This window comes from Emys orbicularis, chromosome 1 (genome assembly GCF_028017835.1).
Source record: "Emys orbicularis isolate rEmyOrb1 chromosome 1, rEmyOrb1.hap1, whole genome shotgun sequence".
Taxonomy (NCBI): domain Eukaryota; kingdom Metazoa; phylum Chordata; order Testudines; family Emydidae; genus Emys; species Emys orbicularis.
Genome location: NC_088683.1, coordinates 325,635,443 through 325,662,119, shown reverse-complemented (window position 1 = coordinate 325,662,119; position 26,677 = coordinate 325,635,443). Strand labels below are relative to the sequence as shown.

The 26,677-nt window shown below is 43.6% G+C and overlaps 1 protein-coding gene across 1 annotated transcript in view; it reads right to left on the bottom strand.

Annotated features, from left to right (window-relative positions):
- ATP8A2 (ATPase phospholipid transporting 8A2) overlaps window positions 1–26,677 on the bottom strand; it is a 549,272-nt gene that overhangs the window by 500,400 nt on the left and 22,195 nt on the right. Inside the window, exons 3-5 of the mRNA XM_065423317.1 lie at window positions 6,109–6,208; window positions 5,037–5,135; window positions 1,656–1,701 (exon numbers count right to left, since the gene is read on the bottom strand). Coding sequence (XP_065279389.1) covers window positions 1,656–1,701; window positions 5,037–5,135; window positions 6,109–6,208 — 245 coding nt within the window. The remainder of the gene's footprint in view (window positions 1–1,655; window positions 1,702–5,036; window positions 5,136–6,108; window positions 6,209–26,677) is intronic.

Here is a 26,677-nt window from a genome sequence, read left to right as displayed (position 1 = left end):
AACAGAGCACTAGCTAGTAGTGAATAATGCAAAAATAACAGGAGTACTTGTGGCACCTTAGAGACTAACAAATTTATTAGAGCATAAGCTTTCGTGGGCTACAACCCACTTCTTCGGATGCATAGTGAATAATGGTTACTTCAGTTATAATCTCTTCTGTGTGTCTTTCTATGGAGAGCTTTCAACAGATTATACCTTAGAGGGGGATCACTCTTCTCTAGGTAAAATAAGACCAAAGTACATTAATCCCAAAATAAGTAGTAAATCCTGCTTCTGTGCATCTGAGGTGAAATCTTCACTGCAGAGTTAACTAGAGTGTAGATAACTCAAGTTAACTTCTCTCAAATTAGCCTAGATTGAGTGAGAGTAGTCACACTGCAAAATAACTCTTGAACTACACAGTAATTGTATTAGCAACACAGAGTGATTGTGCTTGCAGCTGACAAGTTGTGCTCACTCATGTTGTAGACTATGCCCTTTGACTGGTAAAAACACCACCATTCTCGAGTTAAGGGTTTGTGTGTATGGATGGGACTTGAGTTGGGACAACACTTGAATTACAACTCAAGTTAACTTTGCAGTGAAGGCAAGCCCTGAGATGTCTCTTCCCCAGTATTTTCGGGCTCACTATGACAGGATTCTCACTAATCACATCTTTGCTGCCCCACATGGATGAAGGGATGATATTGCCCTTTATTTCCAAAGACTACATTAACCAATACATTCTCATGAACTAAATGCACTTGAAAGCCACACAGAAGTTGCAATGAGTAAAAAGACTATTCTGTATTTGAAAGCCACAGCAAGGAATGCCCTTGGTCACAATGTGGATGTAAAGAACCAAAAGTCAAACTCTGCCTTTGGATTCACATAATAAATTCCCCTTGAAATCAGTAGGCTGTACGTGCAAGTATATGAGAGAATATTTTGGTCCTACAGAATGTCAAAAGTATGGAATAATAGCAGACCATATCTGGTTTGGTAACACATTGCTTAGAGATCAAAACCCCAATGTGCAACCAACCAACAGTGCTATATTAAACTGCACTTAGGTCATGCAAACACCTGCAAAGATCACACACGAGTACAGCTTCAAAATTTTAGCAATTTGCTCTCCAAAGTGTTTTTCTGGAGGCTAAGCTATTTTTTTTTTTTGAGAGTAATGAAACTATACCTAAAAACACAGTGATTTCACTTAAAGCATTTCTTCCATTTGAAAGATTCTAAGTGCAGCCAAAGTACTAATCATATTTTTTCATTTTTTAAATAAGTTATGGATGAACTGATACAGCAACAGTAAGGCTTGCATTAACAAAGAGCAATGCCTCCATGCAGTTATTCAGTAAGACTGGTGTCCTAGGGTTCAAGAGAAGCAGAGGTCTCTATATCCCAGGACATCACGCCCCTTATCCCACCAAGTTCTTCATATCATCATTCATAATGAGACAAAAAATTTCAAATGACTAATTATCAGCACCTGGCATTCAAACAGTCATGCATGTACATCTTCCTCTAGTTCTTTAGAATTTATAGAATCAGAAGATAATACATGATTAGTTTTAAAATAATTATTCATCTTCACAATACATTTGCATCTGGCCATTCCTACTGCATAATATTTAGTTTAAAAAAATGAAACTACATTAGGATCTTACCTATTGTTTTCTTTTTGTTTACTGTACTGTCTGCCTTATGTCGTTTCTGTCATGAAACAAAAAAAATAAAAAACATTTAATTACACTCAGGAAGATTCCACATTAGTAACCCATGTGCTGAATGAACAAGGCAAAAACTGGAGGAGCAAAGAACAAGGCAGAGATCTCTCTTTCGTCAATTAAATTAGATCGTCTATGCTGTTTTATGCACCTTTTTGCTTAGAATTACAAAAGACCGATATCGACTTTTTGCATCTAAATTAGGAGGCGGTATTCACTATGCTGAAAATGTACCACTTATACTTTTCTCAGTAACAACAGATAACAAGGCAAGGTAAAAGCTGCCTCCAAAAATGCAATGAGAACAAGTGAATAATTCTACATGATGTGTGTTGCCTACACATATTCTATGTGTAATTTGTCCTAGCATTATGTATTCAAAGCTTCTTAAAATACAGTAAAAAAACTGACATAATTAATTCAAGAGCTGACAGGAGACAGACCTTTTGACTACAATAACCCTACTTTCCTGGAATCCTGTAATGCTTATTTTACAAAACAGACTGCTCACCTGAGCAGGAATTTTTCTTCCCCCTTGTATTTGTTAATATTTCATCTACACTTGCCAAGTGTCAGAATTTGTCTGAAAGGCTTTGTCTTAAGTTACTTTACAATCGTAGGGTGCTGAGTACACTTATACCTAACTAAGAAAGCAAATGAGGGTGCCTTTCTAGGTAGGGCGTGTGGATGAGAATGCTAGGAAATACCATTTTGAGAAAGGATGGGAGAAAATCCTCTTACCTCCATTTTTAATTTTTTCCATATCCCTTCCCTGTTTACCATATGTCTGGAATGGAAACTTTTTCTAGTTCACTTAGCCGCAGGACCTCAATTTGAGTCAGCAGCTTTGAATGTCAATTAAAATAGTTGGTATTGTTTTGTCTGATGTGAGAATATACAGCCTGTGCAGTGAGAGCACCTATTAAATGACCAGAATGAGATGCACAGCTTTTGTTAGGTCTTCAATTCTTTTTACCACCCTGTGTCGTTGTCACAAGGTAGCTGGTCCCTGCGGATAGACTGAGCCCAGCTCCCCTTGGACTGGAGCAGATGAGCCCAATCCAGTTCATTAAAGAAGACTTGGGCTACACCTGGGCCTATAAAGGGCTGCTAGTAGGCAGCTGAGGGAAGGAAGGACTGAGACAGCTGAGCAAAACCATGCTAACTCCGGTGGTGGGTCCCTGGAGCAAGGGGGCCAGGGGCTGAAGGAAGCAACCCGGCGGCTGCGGCTTCAACGGGTCCATCTACACAGCAAAGAAAAACCCTCAGCTGGCCTATGCTAGCCGACTCAGGCTCGCGGGAGTCAGGCTGTGGAGCTGTTTTATTGCTATGTAGATGCCCGGGCCCATGCTCTAGGACCCTGTGGGGTGGGAGAGTCCCATTGTTCAGGCTCGCGACCGCCCAGAAGTCAACACAGCAATGAAACAGCCCTGCAAGCCTGAGTCCGCTGGCATGGGCCAGCCATGGGTTTTTCTTTGCTGTGTAGGCATTCCCAGAAGGGGAGCAGAGCTGTTGAAGGAGGAAACTGCCAGGAACTTGAGTGCCAGAGACCCCTGGGATGGGTGGCTTAGAAGCCAGAGGGCCAGGTATTGTTTTAAGATGGTCTTCTGTTTGTTTGGTAACCTTTGTTATAATAGAATTATAAACCTCCTTGACAGAGACTGGGCGTGGCAGTACATGCTTGGAGTTGGGGAGCAATAGTGGCCCCCGGTGACAATCATCCTTTACATTGTCTTCCAATCTGCTTGTCAGGAAAGGTTTCTTGGCTACTGAATTTACCTACATTTCAAAGGCAAAGGACTAGATTATGCTGGTTTACTACAAAAGAAAGTCAGTTCTGATTAGGGATGTCTTTTTATTTGTCAGATGAAAAGGGGATGTTGCTTTCAGTTTTCCTTTCTTTTTGGCAGAGATTTATTGCTAAGCAAAATGCTGTTTTCCCGAAGTGGAATCTAAATTCCACTGAGGGGCCAGCTTCAAAAGCTTCAAAAGTTCTGTACAGAGAAAAATCCAAAATTTGGATGTGTAACCAAAGTTTATCCAAACACTGGAAGGTTCCCTAGCGATCCATCTCAGTCATGTGCCAACGGCCCTCAATATCTTCCTTCTGATATTCATCCACCAGTGACATTATTGCTAAACAAATTGGGCATTTTAATCTCTTTGATAATAAAATGTACAACTATACTTTCTCCTTTTCTTAAAGAAAGGGCAGAATTAAAGGCTCTAGAGACCAGACCTAAGATACTGTTCAGGATGGCAAAATCTAACTTTTGACTACTTAAAGAGAACATACTACACTTGAGTTTAGAGGAAAAGAAAACAGAGAAACAGCTTTTTTTTCCCCTTTTTTTTTGCTACCATATGTAATTAAAGATTCAATTTCTTGGCCACAAATAAGCAATTTTGTTTCTACTCAGAGAAGCCTTTGGGCCAAATTTTACAAAGCAGCAGCTAAATTAGCACAAACAGAACTGCACTTAGTTCTTTTTACACATGTAATTTTAGGCAAAGATTTTTTGCACCCTGATCATGCTGGATACAATTGTGCAAACTGGGATACTAAATAGTTAATTGCTCTACTTGTGCAAGAAATATGGAGTTTTGAAGTGTGCAAAACAAAACACTGCAAGCTAAAATTTGGGTATGCAAATTCACATTCTCTGTCAAAGCCAATTTGAAAGTTTGCCCCTTTATGTGCAATTATTGTGCTACACGTATTAGAAGGTGAAAAGAGATGACATTTAGTGAGTGTGATTATTCTTGCAAGCACTGAAAGATATTTATATTTCTCACGCTTCCAATTAAAAATATATGTATAGCCTCTTCAAAATTTGCTTTTCTCAATATGTTTTAAACTTTGGAATTCTCTTTATAAAACAAATTCAAATATTTTTATTATGGGGCAGATTCTCCGCTGATATAAATACATGAAGCTCCATTTGTTTCAATATTATGGTTTTTTAACCCAGTTCAAAGTTCATCTGCATTTCCTACTGTACATACGCTTTCACATCAACACACCAGCCCAGATCCATTCAATTATTCAAAACAGACAGCACACCTAGTGAGACATACATATGTTTAATAAAGTACTATTAAATAATGATAATGAGCCGACTCCTGAGGTCCTGTCTCAGGCAAATTCCTTTTAAAGTCAATGGACTATTGACTAAGGGCTGAGTAACAACTAAGCAAAGATCTCAGGATTTGATCCAACAACGGTTACTGTGTCACTCTTGAAGATGCATTTACTAAAGCTGTATGTGTTTCATTGGTGGGAAGCCTACCTGTTTCCCAAATTAAATAAATTATACTCACATAGTCTTCTATAATCTCTTTGATGCCAGCAACAGTTAGAATAAATAGCAATGGCACCAAGGTGGTGTATCTTCCTGTTGGAGAGACATCTGGAATTTGCTGTAAAGGACAAAATAAAATTGTTTTATGCAGCAAATCTATGATTTATATAAGGTAAAGTTTAGAATTTTATGAATGTATCAAGTGAGAAGTGGAACTAGAGCAGCAGCCATAAGGGATGGAACCTTAATCGTCTCAGCTGCACTCTGCCCTCTACCCCATGTATACTGGGGCTTATTCTGACATCATAAACTTTGAGACTATTCAAACTGATCCATTATCATACCAATTAAAAACAACATGTCAGAGAAATGTTTCCTTCTTCCCCTCCCACCCAAGTGTACAAGTTTCCCTTAAAAATGTATTGGTCAGAGGTGCAGGATGGATCATAGTAAGTCCTGTATCACTGAGATATTCAAGATTCAGGACCAGAAAGGGAAGCTTTATAAACAGTAGAAAGCGGAGATTCCCAGCTTCTCAATGGTTTATACGCACTTGCTTACAGCTCTGAAAGGCCCTGAGATACCAGACCTTTAAATCATAGCATTATTTCGCAAAGGAAAGCTATCACAGGCCATTTTCGAATTTCTACAATTCTTTTACTTATACATTTCTCTCTCCCTCCCAGGCCTAGACAGTTGAACTCATGCAGGTGGTGTAAATCAGCAAACCTGCATTTTCTTTATTTACACCAGATGAGTATCTGGCCCATAGTAACTAAGACAACCTGGCTTTACAAGCACATGTATGCAAAAAAGGAAGCTTTTTTAGTCTCTTTGGTTAGTTTAAAAGTAATTTACGGTGAAATTAGCAACAAGACTTCTTATTAAATTGGAATTTACTTTGCAAACAGCTTTCAAAATCTCCAACTACCCTTTAATTTCCTGTTTAAAGTTATGTACTTCACATTGTGATAATGATGACTACTTTATCAATTAATCTATTGAGACACACTTGATTTGTTTTTCTTTTAGTTACTTTGTAATTACATTTGAATTTCTTTTGAATCAAAGGTAAAACAATAAAACCATACCTGCAGTAAGGCAATGAAGAGGAAGAAAGCATTAGCAGCTTTTCTAATCTGCTCATAGAGGAATCGAGGTAGAAATGTCACCACACTGTACTTGGCTGTACTGTAGGTTAAAAAAAAAAAAAAAACTTGGTTAAAGGACGGTACTGTAACAAAACAAAAACAACCTGCAGAAAAATGATGGTGCCTCAAGAGCTAGCAATGACTTCATTGTTCAAAGTTAATATAGGAAGTGGTGGGTAAACATTAAGGAGATGTATAATGTATAGAAATATATTGTACTTCTCCCTTCTGAGGGAGCGCATATTGGACTCTGAAGGCTCGCAGAAAGGCAGGATCTCTGATCATTACAACAAATATCACCTGATGATACAGTCAGAAGACAAAAATTATCTATTTAAAATATCTGTCCAAACTCCAATACTATGGGCAGTTCTCTCTAACACTTACATTTGTACTTCATTAGGAACCCAGTTCAGAAAACCACTTAAGCATGTGCTTATCTTTAAGCATGTGGTTAAGTCCAATTAATACTACATTTGTTATTGTTATAGCCTAGAACTGTTATAACCAGGCTATAGGCTGGAAACTCCACAATGCCATTTTTTACAGAGTGATTTTTCAAAGTACAGCCACACTTTAAAGAATTAACAGCTATTTTAATTATGGAAATGTGCCACACAATTTACAATCTGCCTTTTATTTCGTACTCTGAGTCACTTCTTGGCTCAGAACTGACCTAGTATGCTGAACTCAAAGCCCTCGTTGTGAGCACTAAGCTACCAACAAAAAAAAATAGATAATTTCAGAATTAGCCTTGCTGATCATTTTGTGTAGTGATATCTTGAGGTAATTACAACACAGGAAGAGTAATGCAAAAGGTGATATACATCTAGCCATAGGGACAGATTAGGAAGAAAACTCATTTCTCAGATAAATTGTGTCGTTTTCTCTGCTAGCTGTATAATGGACAGCACAAGTAACAATAGATGTTGTGATACAAATGAAAACATGGTCAATTTCAGGAGAAAAGTCTATAAAGCCCAAGACATTATATTGTTCAGTTTTGTAATGAGCCATGTCCCCGTGACAACACAAACCTGGCTGATAGGTGACCAGTGCAAGCATAAACATGAGTACCAAATAGAATTCCTAGGCTCATGAACCTCTACAATGTATAGAGAACTGGAATGGAAATATGTTGGGCCAGATCCTGCAGTATGATGCATTCACTTTGTGCTGCTCGGGCAGTGGAGACTGGTTGTGTTCTGCCCATAAGTGGCCAGTGAAGATTTATCCTTGGAGAAGGGATTTCTCTGTTGGCATAAAGCTAATGAAATAGGTAGAGCTGGCTCCCATACCAGCCACCCCTTCACTCTACCTTAGCAGAGCTCTACTACACTCCACTGGAAGAAGATATCTAGTGGTATAAGCTAGAGTAGCACCTGGGCTACTCTAAGGAATGTCAGGGCCAGATTGGTGCTGAATGAGGGAGCTAGATGTATCTGGCTCCCTAATGGCCACCTCCTTCCCCTCACAACAAGAAGACCCTGGATGCAGGGGAGAATTCAGCTCTTTGTTTTTAAGTAATAAATTGAGGTAGAGACCTCAATATTAATGCAAAAATTATATTAATACACTATTTTAATATTATGCAATTACGCTTCCCTGTGCCTTTACTGAAGATTAGTATATATTTATCATTACTCTCATATATATGGTACTTGGAGAAAAGTACCTCACATATATATGTTTTTGTTTATTCAACTGCAGAAAACATTCAAGCTAAGGAGAGGAATTCCAAGGGCTTCTGCTTTCTGTCACCCCAGAGACAAACAAACCAGGACACCTCCCTTTGTATAAAATACCAGTTTGGTACAAATGTAATCCTTGTCTCAAGAAAACACACCATACAAAAAACATTCACCTTTTAGGAAAAGACCTGATTTGTGAAAAGGAATGTAGGGTTACGTTATCAAAGACTAAATCTAGGTGTAAAGTGGGCTTTTTCACCCTCCCAAGAAAAATTTCAGAGTAAACCCACACAAATAATTCTAGAAATATCCTTGTTGAATTTTATAATTACTCTAAAAACTTCACTCAGAAGTATCTAGGAAAAACATGTGTAGTTGGAAATGTTGTTTATTTCTTCAGTTGTGAAACGGCAAATCATTTTGAACGGCATATTTGCAAGTATTTTAACTAAATGCAAAGCACTAAATTAATTTCCTAATATCATTGCTATGTAAATAGTAAAGTGCTCATGTACTAACAGACTCTAATGATCTTGCTAAACTAATTATTGATGTAAGAAGCTATGTAAGTATAGAATATTTATATTAGTGGAGGATTAATTAAATTGGCATGCTTAAATAGCTCCCTCACCCAACTCAAGATGACAAGAAAAATCATAAACTTAAACAACAAAAAACTTAAATAATTACTCAAGGAGTTGTTGATTCTTAAACTAAAGAAGTTCTAAGAATTATTTAATTTTAAACGACTATTTTAAAAACTAAAAAGATTTGTAAAAAGAACAGGATTGTTTGGACTTTTTTCTTTAAAAAATTTCATTTCCTGTTGAACTCTAAATAAACTGAAGGACTATGTCAGACAATGGATTGAATAAAAATAAAATGTTAAACTCTAACTTTCAAAGGTTATCTGGGATTTTCCCAACACAAGAACAAAGGCAGTTAGAAAGTGCAGCATATTCATTTAATGAAGAAGCTCCTACACAAAACCCATAAAGGTACTGAGCCCAGTGAAAGGATGATAGCAACCAACTTGGAATCTACACAAGCCTGAAAGAGGTATGTTTTCCTAAATCTTCATGAAAATAGAAAGAAGAAGGGTATAAAACTCCAAATGGAGCACCCTTCACACACACACATCTCTGCTACCTTGCTTAAACAGCAAGCACTCCACAACTCATCCTGTCCATCTCTACAAGCAAGCTGCCACAGTCAGATAAGAAAAACAGAGAAGCCTCAAAAGGAAAGCAACCCAAGGAAAACCTCCCCAGGACTTCAACACGGATTGATGAGAGGAAGTTAACTAAGACACTGCCAACTGATTAAATTAAAACTCTTCTGAATATTTATTGGGATAAGGAAATGCTTTTGTAACTTAAAAATATTAACAGTTTCTCCTGTTAATCACCAAATGGTTAGACCAAATATTCTTGAAGAGGTAACAGGGGCTAAACATTGGTAAACAAAAAAATAGTGGGATTTAATTGTATGTAAGTTTCTTAATATTCATAATTGTCCCCATCTCAAAACTGTTCCTTAAATGGCTCCTTTTAAATAACTGGTTTAAATATTTTCTTTGATTTCACAGGACTTAGTTAATATTACTTATCGTACTTTGCCCAATGATCAACTGTTTAGGTTACCAATGATATACCAAACAGGCCCCACGTGCTCTTAAATTCTTTTGTCCAATTATAAACAGTTTAAATAAATTTGGAAAACAGTGAACTTTGGTCTTAACTTACCAAATGAAGAACACCCTCCAGACGCAGTCCACCGGCAAAGGCTTAATCTCTCCTAAAAGCTCTCCGCAGGGAAGCATACAGAAGAGATTGTAACTAAAGTAACCAGTTAATCACTTGTATTGTGTCATTTGTGGTTTTTTGTTTAACGTTTTCTTTTCCTTTCTTTAATAATAAAATAGCCCTAGTTAATAACTATGATTACTTTGCTTGGTTTTAATCCTGGCATCCCTGAAGGTATGTAAAAGAACCTCTGTTACTAACATAGTGGGAGTCACATCATCTGAAATAGTCTAATGAATAGCCTGTATCAATAATTCCATCTTTTTACTTTGGTTTTCCCTGATTTGGCAGCAAGAGAAACAAGTAGTAAGAGCTGGCCAGCCACTTCTTGTTTCTCTGGACTAAATATTTCTAGTAATTTTTAACATAAAATTACTTGTCATCCAACAATTTAAAATTACTCCCTTCTGCCCCACAAAATCTGTGTGTGCTAGTATCATTCTTTGGGACAGCCTGCCCACAGCTATACTAGTAATGCAGTACTCATAATGCAGCTGCCATCCCCTGGCCCCCTGAAGACTGAGACTATAATCTCTACAAGAGCCAACAGAGTATCTGGGACAAACGGATTATTTTTAACCAGGGGCGGCTCTATGTATTTTGCCGTCCCAAGCACAGCAGTCAGGCAGCCTTCGACGGCATGCCTGCGGAAGGTCCTCCGGTCCCGCGCCTTCGGCGTACCCGCCACCAAATTGCCGCCGAAACCGCGGGACCGGCGGACCTCCCACAGGCATGCCACCGAAGGCAGCCTGACTGCCACCCTCACGGCAACCAGCAGGCGCCCCCCGCGGCTTGCCGCCCCAGGCACGCACTTGGTGCGCTGTTGCCTGGAGCCGCCCCTGTTTTTAACTAGCTGTTTTCCCAGGGAACCAGCCTCTATAGCACTCTTAATCTAGAGGGGTTAGATTGTTTTCTCCAATCTCCTGCCTTAGGATCCACACCGCAGGACCCAAGACACCACCACACCCGAGCTCCCACACACACATAAGGAAGGTGCAGACTGTACCATGACAGTAAGCCCTGCCTTCTCTGTGGGATGCACCAAGTGAGCATTTCCAGTCCTCCCCAAGAAGTCTTTTGGCCAATTTCACTGCACGACAGCACTGATATCCAAACTAACAACAAGGTTCAGAGTAAGACTGAGACATACATAATCAAATGTTCTTTTAAAATCCAAACACATTACACCTACCATGTGCCTTTGATTCACTAGTCTATGTTGCCATATTAAAACAGGTATTCACAAAAAAGTCTGTTTTTTCCATTTAATTAATTGTCATGCATAATGATTAACTAATAAAATATAAGTCTCATTACATACCCGATTCTGCAAACACTTATGAACATGTTAACTTCACTTACAGAGTAAATGGGACTTCACATGTGAGAAAACTTAAGCATGATTAGCAATCTGTTATCCTTTTACTTTAACTGTCTTTTTTCCCAACTGTTAATGGGATTTTGCTGTATCTAAGTATGAATAACAAAATTATGAGAGGTACCAGCATATTTTGGTGCTTGGAGCTGATTCTATCCCACTGATGAAGATCTGCCATTCACTACAATGGCAGCAGGATCAGATCTTTAGTGAGGCACATAAAATTAGAACAAAGTTAAATAAAAAGTTAATTTTAAAATTGTGGCCTGTACACAATTGTTAAAACTGATATGATGTAATTAATTTGTCATTTCATTTTTACAGCTCCATTTAATTTACTTTGTTTGTTTACTTTGTGTAACCAGAGCCTCTTGGTGTCGGGGTGTGTAGCCTACCTCACCCTCTCTCTAGAGAAGATAACATTCTTTACAGTCATACCCAGCATATAGATGTTATACTGCATACAGAGAGTCAGGGGGAGACCACACATTATGTACTAAATGTGACACTTCAACACAATCACAAGCGGTCACAAAATGTCATTGAATTTAATGAATCATGACAATTAACGGTATTTAGATTATTTTCATATATTCATGCTTTCAATATAATGAAGACATCCCTGACGATGTGGAATTTTCAATAAATTATTTCCCCCTAAGTTAATGTTACTTTAGTTGCCATCAACTGTGATTACTTGAAAGGATTCTTATCTAGTTTTCATTCACATTTCTATAGTCCCAAGTGTAGCACGATACTCTTGTAAAGCAGACTGTAATTAAACACACAGATCTCTCTATGGTTTTCACATACTTTAAAACAGTGGGGGGAAATTAATTGTTTAACCAAGTTAACATTTTAGACCATTGCAGTCACTTCTGTAACAAAGAGATTCCCCAACCCCAAGTACTGTTACAGACACCGCAGGAATGGAGGTTGTCCATAACTCTGAAATGTTCGTAACTCTGAATACAGCACAGTTCAGGCTCCCGATCCAGCAGCTGATACTCCATGCCAGGTTTCAACAGCAGTTGAGCTCTTTACTGAGTGCCCCACGTGTGTGTGTGTGTGTGTGTGTGTGTGTGTGTGTGTGTGTGTGTGTGTGTGTGTGAGAGAGAGAGAGAGAGAGAGAGAGAGAGAAAGCCTCAGCGTCTTGTTGTAAGTGGCTGCCCAATGCGCGATGGTGGAGGGGTGGGGACAGGCAGCCCAGATGTCCCTCCCTTTAAGATACAATACAGGCACAAGTATCAGGCGCTAGCCGTGTTAGTCTGTATCCACAAAAACAACAAGGAGTCCGGTGGCACCTTAAAGACTAACAGATTTATTTGGGCATAAACTTTCATGGGTAAAGTGAGGTTTTTTACCCACGAATACAGGCACAGTACATTATTTGTTTGTTTGTTTGTTTGTTTATCTCTGCTGCTGTCTGATTGGTTACTTCCGGTTTCACATGGTGTCTGGTTGACCCGTCAGTCCGTAATTCTGGTGTCCGTATCTTTGATGTTCTATTGTATATTGTGGTAAACCCAGGACAAACAGCTACAAGGGGGGGGGTGTAGTAATTAGTCCCAGGGGGTTAAAAGGCCTCACTCTATCCACTGAGGAGAGAGAACCACGGGGAAATAAGGTTCAGCTGGAAAAGGGGTTACCAGGGAATTAATTAGGTTCAGCTGGCTCCAACTGCTTGAGACCTTTTTAAACCCTCCCCTGCGTGGAAGGAAGGTGTGTGAGAGAAGCAGGGAAGCTGCCAGTAGACTAGGTGCAGCAAGACACTGAACCCTTCCAGGAAGGCTGCACTCCCTCCCCAGAAGGGAAGGAAAACAAGCACAAGGGACTGACTAAGGAAAGGACTAGCCGGACCCTGTGCTACCTATAAGGATTTGCCTTGCCCAAGCCTGTGTCTCCAAGGCTAAAAACGACTGAGCCTACTGAGAAGAAGGTACTTTGCCACAATATGTATGCATTGACAAATGAATGTTTTCTAAATATGCCTCAGGATCATCACAGAATGCTGGTACCAAAATCATCTTGAATTCCATGTTTCTTTCTGCTCAAATAATACAAAGCATCTCACATACACACTTTCATAACACATGAACTCTAGGTGAAGAGGCATAACTAAAAAGGAAAAGCAAAGTTTTACTGTCATATTATTAATGGTTTGTATTAATCGTAGCATCTAGGGGCCCATTGTGCCAGGTATTGTACAAACACAAAACCAAAAGACAATCCCTGGTCCCACAGACTCACAATCTAAGCATAAGACACGAGACCACAGATGGATACAGACAAGCTGAAGGGGGAGTACAAGGAAGCAATGGGACAATACTGGTCAGCATGATAGGCAGTAGTGTCACACACCAGCAGACTAGCCTAGCTAGTCAATTCACTAGGATTAAATCATTGAACAACAATATCATCACATAAAAAACTGCATTAAAACTCTGAAATATGCACAAGGTAACCACCACCACAACCCTGAAATATATTCCGCTGCCCCACTGTTTCTGAGCTCCAGCAGGCTTGAAATACAGTAGTCTTGTTCCAATTATTGTACAGTACTATGCCTCGTACAGAGATCATAGATTCATAGATTCTAGGACTGGAAGGGACCTCAAGAGGTCATTGAGTCCAGCCCCCTGCCTTCACTAGCAGGACCAAGTACTGATTTTGCCCCAGATCCCTAAGTGGCCCCCTCAAGGATTGAACTCACAACCCTGGGTTTAGCAGGCCAATGCTCAAACCACTGAGCTATCCCTCCCCCCTCCTCCTTATGACACCCTTTTAAATACCTGAAAACTGCTATCATGTCCCATCTCAGTCTTCTCTTTTCCAAACTAAACAAACCCAATTCTTTCAGCCTTCCTTCATAGGTCATGTTCTCAAGACCTTTAATCATTCTTGTTGCTCTTCTCTGGACCCTTTCCAATTTCTCCACATCTTTTTTGAAATGCGGTGCCCAGAACTGTACACAATACTCCAGCTGAGGCATAACCAGAGCAGAGTAGAGCGGAAGAATGACTTCTCGTGTCTTGCTCACAACACACCTGTTAATACATCCCAGAATCATGTTTGCTTTTTTTGCAACAGCATCACACTGTTGACTCATATTTAGCTTGTGGTCCACTATAACCCCTAGATCCCTTTCTGCCGTACTCCTTCCTAGACAGTCTCTTCCCATTCTGTATGTGTGAAACTGATTTTTTCTTCCTAAGTGGAGCACTTTGCATTTGTCTTTGTTAAACTTCATCCTGTTTAACTCAGACCATTTCTCCAATTTGTCCAGATCATTTTGAATTATGACCCTATCCTCCAAAGCAGTTGCAATCCCTCCCAGTTTGGTATCATCCGCAAACTCTCCTTCATGTACTCCCAGGCCAGTAGCACGTAGTCTCGAATCATTGCATAACAAAGCATGGCAGTGTATGGTCCCAGTGTTTGCTGGCATGCAGACAACATCCATTCCTTATCGCTCTTTGTTATCCTCAGGAGAGTGATATCATTCACGGTCACCTGGTTGAAATGGGGCGATTTTATTAAGGGGGGACATTCAGAGGTGCCCGTTCCTGCTCTGCTGAACAGAAATATTCCCCGCTGTTAACCACGCGGTGGGGGGGAGGGGTGAAGTGATCATCCCAGAGAATTGGGTGGGGGGGGGGAGGGGAATTAGTTGGGTATGTGCTGCATGTTAACCCGGAAACCGCAGCCCCTCCTTTTACATTGCAAACCCATTTTAAATGGCCAACCCAACGGGTGCTTGGTATGGGAAATGAGAGCGCTACTGTTTGAAACCATTCCCACATGTTAAGATGGTTAAAAAAGCCAAAAGACTGTGTCTTACCATGGCTGCCTGCAAGCCGAAATCTGTGGCCTGGCACTGCGTGAGTGATCTCTCACACCAAACCGGCAGGCCCTCAATATAGGAGGAAAAATGCGACCTTGTAACGAAAGCACATGTGCTGTGTAATGTGAACAGCAAAATTTAACGTGAAAGAGTGTACCCATTGTTCTCTAAAATGTGTCTTTTTTAACCACCTCTCCCTTCTCCTCCACCAGCTGCAAATGTTTCTCTTTCTCGAAAGAGAAAACGGAGGACGCGGGATGATATGTTCACGGAACTCCGGATGTCCTCCCACGCTGACAGAGCACAGCAGAATGCGTGGAGGCAGTCAATGTCAGACTACAGAAAAGCACAATATGAACGAGAGGAGAGGTGGCGGGCTGAATCGCGGGATGAACAGAGCAAGTTGCGGGCTGAAGATGATAGGTGGCGTCAGCTTGCAGACAGAAGGCAAGAGTCGATGCTCCGGCTGCTGGAGCATCAAACTGATATGCTCCAGCGTATGGTTGAGCTGCAGGAAAGGCAGCAGGAGCAGAGACCGCCGCTACAGCCCCTGTGTAACAAACAGCCCTCCTCCCCAAGTTCCATAGCCTCCTCACCCAGACGCCCAAGAACACGGTGGGGGGGCCTCCGGCCACCCAGTCACTCCACCCCAGATGATTGCCCTAGCATCAGAAGGCTGGCCTTCAATAAGAGTTAAAGTTTTAAACTGCAGTGTGTCCTTTTCCTTCCCTCCTCCCCCACCCATCCCGGGCTACCTTGGCAATTATCCCCCTAGTTGTGTGATGAATTAATAAAGAATGCATGAATGTGAAGTAACAATGACTTTATTGCCTCTGCAAGCGGTGCTCGAAGGGGGGAGGGGAGGGTGGGGTGGTTGGCTTACAGGGAAGTAGAGTGAACCGGGTGGGGGGGGGCGGAGGGTTCATCAAGGAGTAACAAACAGAAGTTTCACACCGTAGCCTGGCCAGTCACAAAACTCGTTTTCAAAGCTTCTCTGATGCGCACCGCGCCCTGCTGTGCTCTTCTAACCGCCCTGGTGTCTGGCTGCGCGTAATCAGCGGCCAGGCGATTTGCCTCAACCTCCCACCCCGCCATAAATGTCTCCCCCTTACTCTCACAGATATTGTGGAGCGCACAGCAAGCAGCAATAACAATGGGGATATTCTTTTCGCTGAGGTCTGAGCGAGTTAGTAAGCTGCGCCAGCGCGCTTTTAAACGTCCAAATGCACATTCCACCACCATTCGGCACTTGCTCAGCCTGTAGTTGAACAGGTCCTGACTCCTGTCCAGGCTGCCTGTGTACGGCTTCATGAGCCATGGCATTAAGGGGTAGGCTGGGTCCCCAAGGATCACGATAGGCATTTCAACATCCCCAACGGTTACTTTCTGGTCCGGGAAGAAAGTCCCTTCCTCCAGCTTTCGAAACAGACCAGAGTGCCTGAAGACGCGAGCATCATGTACCTTTCCCGGCCATCCCACGTTGATGTTGGTGAAACGTCCCTTGTGATCCACCAGGGCTTGCAGCAGCATTGAAAAGTACCCCTTGCGGTTTATGTACTCGGTGGCTTGGTGCTCCGGTGCCAAGATAGGGATATGGGTTCCGTCTATGGCCCCACCACAGTTTGGGAATCCCATTGCAGCAAAGCCATCCACTATGGCCTGCATGTTTCCCAGAGTCACTACCTTGATATCACCAGGTCTTTCATTGCCCTGGCAACTTGGATCACAGCAGCCCCCACAGTAGATTTGCCCACTCCAAATTGATTCCCGACTGACCGGTAGCTGTCTGGCGTTGCAAGCTTCCACAGGGCTATCGCCACTCGCTTCTCAACTGTGAGGGCTGCTCTCATCCTGGTATTCTGGCGCTTCAGGGCAGGGGAAAGCAAGTCACAAAGTTCCATGAAAGTGCCCTTACGCATGCGAAAGTTTCGCAGCCACTGGGAATCGTCCCACACCTGCAGCACGATGCGGTCCCACCAGTCTGTGCTTGTTTCCCGGGCCCAGAATCGGCGTTCCACAGCATGAACCTGCCCCAGTAACACCATGATTTCCACATTGCTGGGGCCTGTGCCTTGTGAGAGGTCTATGTCCATGTCAATTTCCTCATCACTCTCGTCGCCGCGCTGCAATCGCCTCCTCGGCTGGTCCTGGTTTTGCTTTGGCAAGTCCTGGCTCTGCATATACTCCAGGACAATGCGCGTGGTGTTCATAATGCTCATAATTGCCGCGGTGATCTGAGCGGGCTCCATGATCCCAGTGCTAGCTATGGCGCCTGGTCTGAAAAAAGGCGCGAAACTAGTATCTGACGGACCAGGGGAAGGAGGGAGGGAGGGAGGGGCGAGTGACGACATGGCGTACAGGTACAGGGAATTAAAATCAACAAAGGTGGCTGTGCATCAGGGAGAAACACAAACAACTGTCACACAGAATGGCCCCCCCCAAAGATTGAACTCAAAACCCTGGGATTAGCAGGCCATTGATTTCACGGAGGGAGGGGGAAGCTAATGAATACAGAACAAATCTATTTTTTACATCTTAAGCTGGCAGCCGACGGTGCAGCATGACTGATAGCCACTGCAGTATGATGACGATGGATACCAGTCGTAATATACCATCTTCTACCAAAAGGCAAGGGGCTGCTGCTGTGTAGCAATGCAGCCCCCCGTCTGCCAGCCCCACGTCTGCCAGCACCCAGATCGCCCTCGGCCTCTTCTGGGTGCTTAGCAGAAAATACTGGGCGCTTGGCAGAAAATAGCATACTACGACTGATAGCCATCATCGTCAAGACAGTTCAATAGGACTGAGCATGTCTGCCCAGGTGCCCATGATCGACAGCCACTGCAGTACGATGACGATGGATACCAATCGTAATATACCCTCTTCTACCAAAAGGCAAGGGGCTGGTGCAATGCAGCCCTACGGCTGCCAGCCCCACGGCTACCAGTCATGCTTCACCGTGTACCACCAAAAGGCAGTTAGCTGCTGATGCTGTGTAGCAATGCAGTCCCACGTCTGCCGGCACCCAGATGACATATGGTGACGGTAAGCTGAGCTGAGCGGGCTCCACGCTTGCCGTGGTATGTTGTCTGCACAGGTAACCCAGGTAAAAAGGCGCGAATCTATTGTCTGCCGTTGCTCTGACGGAGGGGGAGGGGCCTGACGACATGTACCCAGAACCCCCCGCGACACTGTTTTGCATCATTCGGGCATTGGGATCTCAACCCAGAATTCCAATGGGCGGCGGAGACTGCGGGAACTGTGGGATAGCTACCCATAGTGCAATGCTCCGGATGTCGACGCTAGCCTCGGTACTGTGGACGCGGTCCGCCGACTACAGCACTTAGAGCATTTTATGTGGGGACACACACAATCGTCTGTATACAACCGATTTCTATAAAACCGGCTTCTATAAATTCGACCTAATTTCGCAGTGTAGATATACCCTCTGATACTGGTTTGATCTTTCCTCCCAGTTTTGTCCTGACCCTCCTTTCTCTCTGCCAATATAGCCCACACTCCCTCTCATTTCCGACCCATCTCCCAGGTCTCCATGTTCCCCACTTACCTGTGGGCTTTGCTCACCTGTCCCCGTCGAACCTAGTTTAAAGCCCTCCTCACTAGGTTAGCCAGTCTGTGTCCAAATAGGATCTTTCCCCTCCTCGAAAGGTGAACGCCATCTCTGCCTAGCAGTCCTTCCTCGAATAGCATCCCGTGGTCTAGGAAGCCAAAGCCCTCCTGGCAACACCATCTTCGCAGCCAGGCATTCACCTCCATGATGCATCTGTCTCTGCCCGGGCCCTTACCTTTGACAGGAAGAATTGAAGAGAATACCACCTGCGCTCCAAACTCCTTCACCCGTACTCCCAGAGCCCTGTAGTCACTCTTGATCCGCTCAGTGTCACACCGCGCAGTATCATTTGTGCCCACATGGATGAGTAGCATGGGGTAGTAGTCAGAGGGCTGGATAATCCTCGACAATGCCTCCGTAACGTCTCGGATACGGGCTCCCGGCAGGCAGCATGAAATGTCAGGGCAACAGATGGGCGCCTCCGTCCCCCTCAGCAGAGAGTCTCCGACCACCACTACCCTACGTTTTCTATTCGCAGTGGTGGCAGCAGACCTCCCAGCCTTAGGGGTACGAGGCTTCTCCTCCTTTACTGTAAGGGGTGATGCCTTCTTTCCAGTATCAAGAAGAGCATAATGGTTACCTATTACCACGGCAGGAGGGTTCGGAGCAGGGGTGGAGCACTGCCTGCTGCCAGAAGTAACCAGCTGCCAGTGTCCACCCTGAGCCATCTCCTCCTCCACCAGTGGTGTATCAGCAGTCCTGTGTACTGGGACAGCTACCTCAGCTGTCTCCACATGGACGCTGTCCAGGAATTGCTCGTGGATTCGGATGCTCCTCAACCTAGCCACCTCCTCCTGTAGCCCTCCCACCTGCTGCCTGAGAGATTCCACCAGCAGGCACCTTTCACATTGGATGGTCCCCCCAGCCTGGATATCAGTAAGTGGAAATTGCAAGTTACAGTCTCTGCAAAACCACACCAGGATCTGGGTAGAAGCATCCATGCTCAGGCACTCTGTCTGGCTACAGGCGCAGGTGGAGGAGACAGAAGCAGTGCTGGCACAGGTGTTGCGGGTCTTCCTAACCATCGTAAGCCTCCCTCTGTCAAACTCCCGTCTGCAGCCCCCTGTCCGCTGAAAGGGTTGTTTAAGCAAGAAGTTGTGGGTTTTAAGGGGAATACAGGGAAAACAGATTGTCATAACTATAAAAGGAAGGGTAACAGCTCTCTGTGTACAGTACTAAAATCCCTCCTGGTCAGAGACTCCAAAATCCTTTTACCTGTAAAGGGTTAAGAAGCTCGGGTAACCTGGCTGACACCTGACCCAGAGGACCAATGAGGGGACAAGATACTTTCAAATCTTGGGGGGGGAAAGGCTTTTGTGTGTGTCCTTTGTTTAAGGGGTTGTTCGCTCTTGGGACTGAGAGGGACCAGACATCAATCCAGGTTCTCCCCATCTTTCTAAACAAGTCTCTCTTATTTCAAAATTGTAAGTAAAAGCCAGGCAAGGCGTCTTAGATTTACTTTGTTTTCTCAACTTGTAAATGTACCTTTTACCAGAGTGCTTATCTTGTTTGCTATACTTTGAACCTAAGACAGAGGGGATTCCTCTGAGCTCTTTAAGTTTGATTACCCTGTAAAGTTATTTTCCATACTGATTTTGCAGAGATGATTTTTACCTTTTGCTTTAAGTAAAAGCCTTCTTTTTAAGAACCTGATTGATTTCTCCTTGTTTTAAGATCCAAAGGGGGTTTGGATCTGTATTCACCAGGAGTTGGTGAAAGGAAGGAGGGGGGAAGGGTCAATCTCTCCTTGTTTAAGATCCAAGCAGTTTGGATCTGTATTCACCAGGGAATTGGTGAAAGGTTTCTCAAGGCTTCCCAGGGAGGGAATCCATCGAGAATGGTGGCAGCGGGACCAGAGCTAAGCTGGTAGATAAGCTTAGCAGTTTTCATGCAGGCCCCTACATTTGTACCCTAAAGTTCAAAGTAGGGATACAGCTTTGACACAGATAGAACCGGCAAGGGACCCTCGTCCCTTCCAAACTCCCTTGCAAAACTCCCTGTTAGCAGCCCCTGTTCGCAAAAGCTCCCCGGTCGCTTGTGCGCTGCTTTAAAGCTGCCATAAAGCTTCTCCCGAACGAACTTTCCACATTCCAAATCCCACTGGTTAAGCATCTCATTTCCCCCAGTACCATATGATGTGTATCTAAGCTGACAGCAGAATGGTTCTATGCACAGAGGGGCAAATCCAACCTCCTACCCCTGCAGCCATGGAGGTCTCTCTGGAAGTAGGAACCATGGGGTTATGAGGAATAAGGAAGTATGTTGGATTTCAGAGGAGAGAGTTCTCATTTAAGGGATTGCATACTGCCTGTACAGAGTGGGACCCAGCTCAGTGGTAACTCCCTGAACGGCAACCCTCAGGACGGAAGCTGTAATATAGGCAGGTCTCCCCCAAACAGAGGAGGAGGAGGAGGGAAGATTCTTCCTCTTTCCCCTGTGCAGCTATTTGGGCTTGGCATTAAGGATTTAATGTCTTTAAATCCAAGTTTATGGCATTTAGGACTCAGTTCTGCCACTCTTACCCATGCTATATAGCAGGGGTCGGCAACGTTTGGCACGCAGCTTGCCAGGGTAAGCACCCTGGCGGGCCGGGCCAGTTTTATTTACCTGCTGACGTGGCAGGTTCGGCCGATCGCGGCCCCCACTGGCCGCGGTTCGCCATCCCGGGCCAATGGGGGCGGCGGGAAGCGGCGCGGGCGAGCGATGTGCTGGCCGCGGCTTCCCACCGCCCCCATTGGCCCGGGACAGCGAACCGCGGCCAGTGGGGGCCGCGATCGGCCGAACCTGCCGCGTCAGCAGGTAAATAAAACTGGCCCGGCCCGCCAGGGTGCTTACCCTGGCGAGCCGCGTGCCAAACGTTGCCGACCCCTGCTATATAGGATTTTCTCACCCAATACTATTAATTTTTGGTATCGGGGAAAAGTTTAGAAAAAAAATCAGTGCAGAGTTATGTCTTCCCTTTGTAAGTGGCAAATCCTTGACTTCAATGGGACTACTTGGGTGAGAAAGACTGGCAGAATCCCAGTGTCACCAATTTGGTGACACTAAGGGGCAACCATTACATAATTTAATACTACTTTTTGACCAGTAAACCCTCATACAGTGAAAATGAGGAATGCTGAGTATCCACATGACCCATTTCCCTAGATACTGCTCTGTCAGGGCCAGAGAGCCATATTCTGGGGTAATTTCACCAATGGCATTAGTTCAGATTTACCATGGGCCCATGATGTTTTCAGAGAACACAAAAATTCATTTTTTTCCCCCACCCATCATGATGTTTTCTGAATCTCAAGCTTTTTAAGTAGCTGCTGGGGAAACCTGTTGAAATTATGTCAATAAAGCACAAGAAAGTAGACAGGAATTTTGTGGTTGAGGTTTTGCCATAAACACGCTGTTTAAATAATACAGATTCACATTTGCAAGGGCTAAGCTCTGCCCTGACTTCAACCTGTGCAATTCCATTATCTTCAATGAAGTGCCCTGACATGTAAGTCAGAGCAGAATTTAAGAGTTGCAGTTCAACAGGGAAAAATCAAAGACCGTTTAAAAAAATACTAGCACTAAGTCAGTGCCTGTTACAAGATAAATTACTGTGTGGATCAGTGGTCAACAGCATTTAAACAGGTAGGTGTTCAAATATTCCACTGGAAGAGATCTGCCTCAACATCTGCTACATAATTTAGGACCAATTATGCTCTGAGCTATTCCACTGGAATTACTTTGGATATTCTTCAGTGCAGCTGAAAACAGAGTATGGCCCATTGTCTCCACAACAATGCACTAAGATTTTCTAAAAGCAACTCCTATATAATTTCAACAAATTACTTTCATTCATTTAGTTCCAATCATTACCATGCTACTCTTAAGCACTAATGATGAGTCATCATTGTGATAATATTCGTATAGATACTAGCAAACATTGTAACCTGTTTTTTTCCACGCAAGAATGATTCTTCGTTTTCCAACCTCAGTATATTTTTTGTATAATTAAACAAATTTCTATTCCCGTATTTCCCACCACCTCTTCCCTCCCCACAAAATAAACATCCTGTGCTACGGTATTGCAAAACTTGGCTGCACTGAATTATCCTGCAAATGGCCAGGAAAGTTCCCAACAACAAAATAAGTGCATGGAGATTGCTCCTCACATTTCAGGCAGGCAGATCTGGAGGTAAAAGGGGTTTGTTTTTTAAAAACTAAATAATCATATTTACAATGGCAGGGACATCTGGGATCCATCTTTCTTCCTCACTGGTTGGAAGATTTTTATTTAAAATATGGGCTATTTGGAAACTCTGGACCTGAATGTTCTTTAAATTTGTCTCCTACAGTCTTCAGTGAGAGAAAATGAAATAAGAGCTATACTGGGACACTTGTGTTCATACCTACCCAGTGCTGATTAGCAGTCACATATCGACCTCTTGTCATATTCACCCCACTGCTGTCTATTCGATATTTCAGGATCCATTCTTGTATCTGAACATACTATTTGTACATTTTAAATATAATACTTTGTGCCTGTAAATTAAATCAGTACTATGCTGCAGTAGTGGCAGTGCTCAGCACTGTCATTCAGAAGATCCGGATTTGATTTATGTTGGCCTCCCTCCAGTGTAAAATTAGAAGATCCAGTTTGTAGCCTCCAGGCTCAGTCCCCTTTGTTTCTAAAGTCCAGTGTCAGAACAGCAGCTCCTGCACCATGGTACACAACCAGAAGCACTGGCAACATGCTTAATACTTGGCTCCCTCTCTCGCTAGGGGTTCTATTCTGAAAGGAGAACTTGGTACAAGTTCTTTATTCACTGAAGACTATGCAGAACAGACTTCCCCACTCTGCTCAACCAATACGCCTTGGTAGAACTGGAGAGACAGCTTCTAAGGATGAGAGGATAATTCAGTCTCCATGCTCATTTAATCATTAGCCTCTTTGCTGAAACTTGGAATTGGACTGAGCCTGTCAACACATTCACACAGACCTACAGCTAATCATGATGAGATAATGATATTAAGTAGCTACTAATTAGGGCTGGGTATAAACAAGTGACCCAGAGATGGGAAAGCTTTGTATTCCATTAGCAGGCCTAAGGCACAGTCTTGGAAGGTACAAAATCTATGACTGTTTTGTTTTTTCAAATTGGGTCACAGATGGCTACCTCTGCTCCGTGCTATTCCCCTAATGCCTTGCCTGACAATATGGTTATCATCTGAATTATGGTAGTAGCTTCTACAGGCCTAACAGATCAGGTCCTGGCTGTGCTAGATGCTGTACAAACACACAGTAAGAAAGAGCTCCTCCTCCAAAGAACTTACAGTCTAAACAGGCAATATAGGCATAGGATGGGAGGGGAAAGAGGCACAGAGAGGTGAAGTGACTTGCCCAACATCATACAACAGCTCCATGGCAGAGTTGGGAATAGAATGCAGGTCTGCTGAGTCCCCATCAAGTACTCTATCCACTGACCTGCACTGCCTCCCTGATTTGCAAACAAGGCAAGTCACATACATCCCTGTGCCAAAGAGAACAATGAGGCCATGCCAGAAACAGCAGCCCCTCATCCCTTCCCATTTCACCCCTTGTAACTACGGAGGAAAACTCCATGGCAAAGCCTCAGCCTTGCCTATTACCAATCCCTTGAGCTCACTACTCCTATTCGCTGCTTTAGAATTCAAACTATTTTTTAAGGGAGGAGAAAAGCGGAGGTTGCGGAATCATTAGAAAAACGAGTTCCTATTTTACTGATGGTAGCAAGGAATGATAAAGTAGCAAAAGTAATGAATCTAAAATGCTGGCTCCATATTCGAAATGTACTTTACTAAACGATGCCTCCACTGTATATACAGTAAGAGCTTTAAAGAGCATGCAAAGCAACTTGGGTGGGGGGAAAATCAATCAAATAGAATTTATAGTTAGGAGAGTACTTAGTATTACTGTTTTATCCTTAAATGGAACACAAACCTAAGCACGAAAGGTTTCATTTTAAGACCATTTACGTGCATTGCCCAAATCATTATTTGGGGCAATGCTTATTTTGCATTTTCTTTATACCTGTCATGTTATTTTGCATTTGATATAGAGATTGGCCAAGGTAGCAATGAAGAAGGCATTGAAGTAAGAAGCACTCCAGAAACCAATCTTTGTTTGAAATGTCTGCACTCACATCAAGTCAGTCAGTTGCTAGTTGGTATTTTGGGGATGAGGACAAATTTAGTGGCCACAATTTGGAGAGACTAATGGTAGGGAAAGGAGAGGAATGTGGGCTGGATTAGGAGGCTACAGTAGCCAAGATGAGTGACGAGGGCTTAGACAATTTTTTTTTTTTGTGCACGCCAGACAAGCTTTTTTACAATTGGAACAGACAGGAACAGTCAGATTTTCAAAATGTTGTGGAGAAAGTATCAGCAAGATTCAGGGAACCTTCCTCTTCCAAGAAATGTTGAGAAAATTGTGGCTTGGCAGCTCTGGCATTATCTGGGGTCCTGGGATACTTTTGTAACCCACACACCTCCTGGGTGTGGTGTTCTGTCCCATCTAGTGGCACCGAGACCACTTAGAAAGAGATTTATGAGTTTGCTCTACAGCCATAGCTAAATGCATGAGCCTCTATTGCATGAACTACGGCAGAAAGGGATCTAGGGGTTATAGTGGACCACAAGCTAAATATGAGTCAACAGTGTGATGCTGTTGCAAAAAAAGCAAACATGATTCTGGGATGTATTAACAGGTGTGTTGTGAGCAAGACACGAGAAGTCATTCTTCCGCTCTACTCTGCTCAGGTTAGGCCTCAGCTGGAGTATTGTGTCCAGTTCTGGGCACCGCATTTCAAGAAAGATGTGGAGAAATTGGAAAGGGTCCAGAGAAGAGCAACAAGAATGGTTAAAGGTCTTGAGAACATGACCTATGAAGGAAGGCTGAAAGAATTGGGTTTGTTTAGTTTGGAAAAGAGAAGACTGAGAGGGGACATGATAGCAGTTTTCAGGTATCTAAAAGGGTGTCATAAGGAGGAGGGAGAAAACTTGTTCACCTTAGCCTCTGAGGATAGAACAAGAAGCAATGGGCTTAAACTGCAGCAAGGGAGGTCTAGGTTGGACATTAGGAAAAAGTTCCTAACTGTCAGGGTGGTTAAACACTGGAATAGATTGCCTAGGGAGGCTGTGGAATCTCCATCTCTGGAGATATTTAAGAGTAGGTTAGATAAATGTCTATCAGGGATGGTCTAGACAGTATTTGGTCCTGCCATGCGGGCAGGGGACTGGACTCGATGACCTCTCGAGCTCCCTTCCAGTCCTAGAATCTATGAATCCTAGAATCTATGAACTAAAAGCCACATGGCCTTTAACTAAGACTGTAGAGCAAACTCATTAGTCTCTCTCTCTCCCTAAGTGGTCTCGGTGTCACTAGATGGGAGAGAGCACCACACCCAGGAGGTGTGTGGGTTACACTTTATTTCAGCTTCCCCATTTATATCAGCTGCTTAGAACCAGCACATTCTTCACAATCATTTCCCCTAAACAGCACTACCTCTGAACAGGAACCTCTACTACCCCCTTTCCTTACAACGGTTGCCCCCTCATTTGGGAACCTCTCTCTCTGCTCTGGACACCGCTCCTGCATTTCTCTTTGTGGCCAACCATCCCAAGTTTCATTCAAACCTTATAACTGACAAGGTTTTAGAAGAAGAGACAGTGGAGAGCCCGATAGGATGATTTGATCATAGGGAGAATTGCCTTTTGCAATATCTTGTACTATGATGACTCTGTGTTGTGATTTTCAGGGCGTGGCCCTATGAACCTAATCCAGGGGTGGGCAAACTACGGCCCAGGGGCCGCATCTGGCCCTTCAGACATTTTAATCCAGCCCTTGAGTTCCCACCGGGGGAGTGGGGTGTTCCGGGGCTTGCCCCGCTCTGGCACTCCAGCCGGGGAGTGGGGTCGGGGGCTTGCCCTGGTCCGTGCGTGCCATGGCTCTGCACGGCTCCCGGAAGCAGCAGCATGTCCCCTCTCCGGCTCCTATGTGTAGGGGCAGCCAGGGGGCTCCGCTTCACAGGCTGCCACAGCCCCAAGCACCACCCCTGCAGCTCCCATTGGCTGGGAGCCACGGCCAATGGGAGCTACAGGGGCAGTACCTGCAGACGGGGCAGCGTGCAGAGCTGCCTGGCTGCG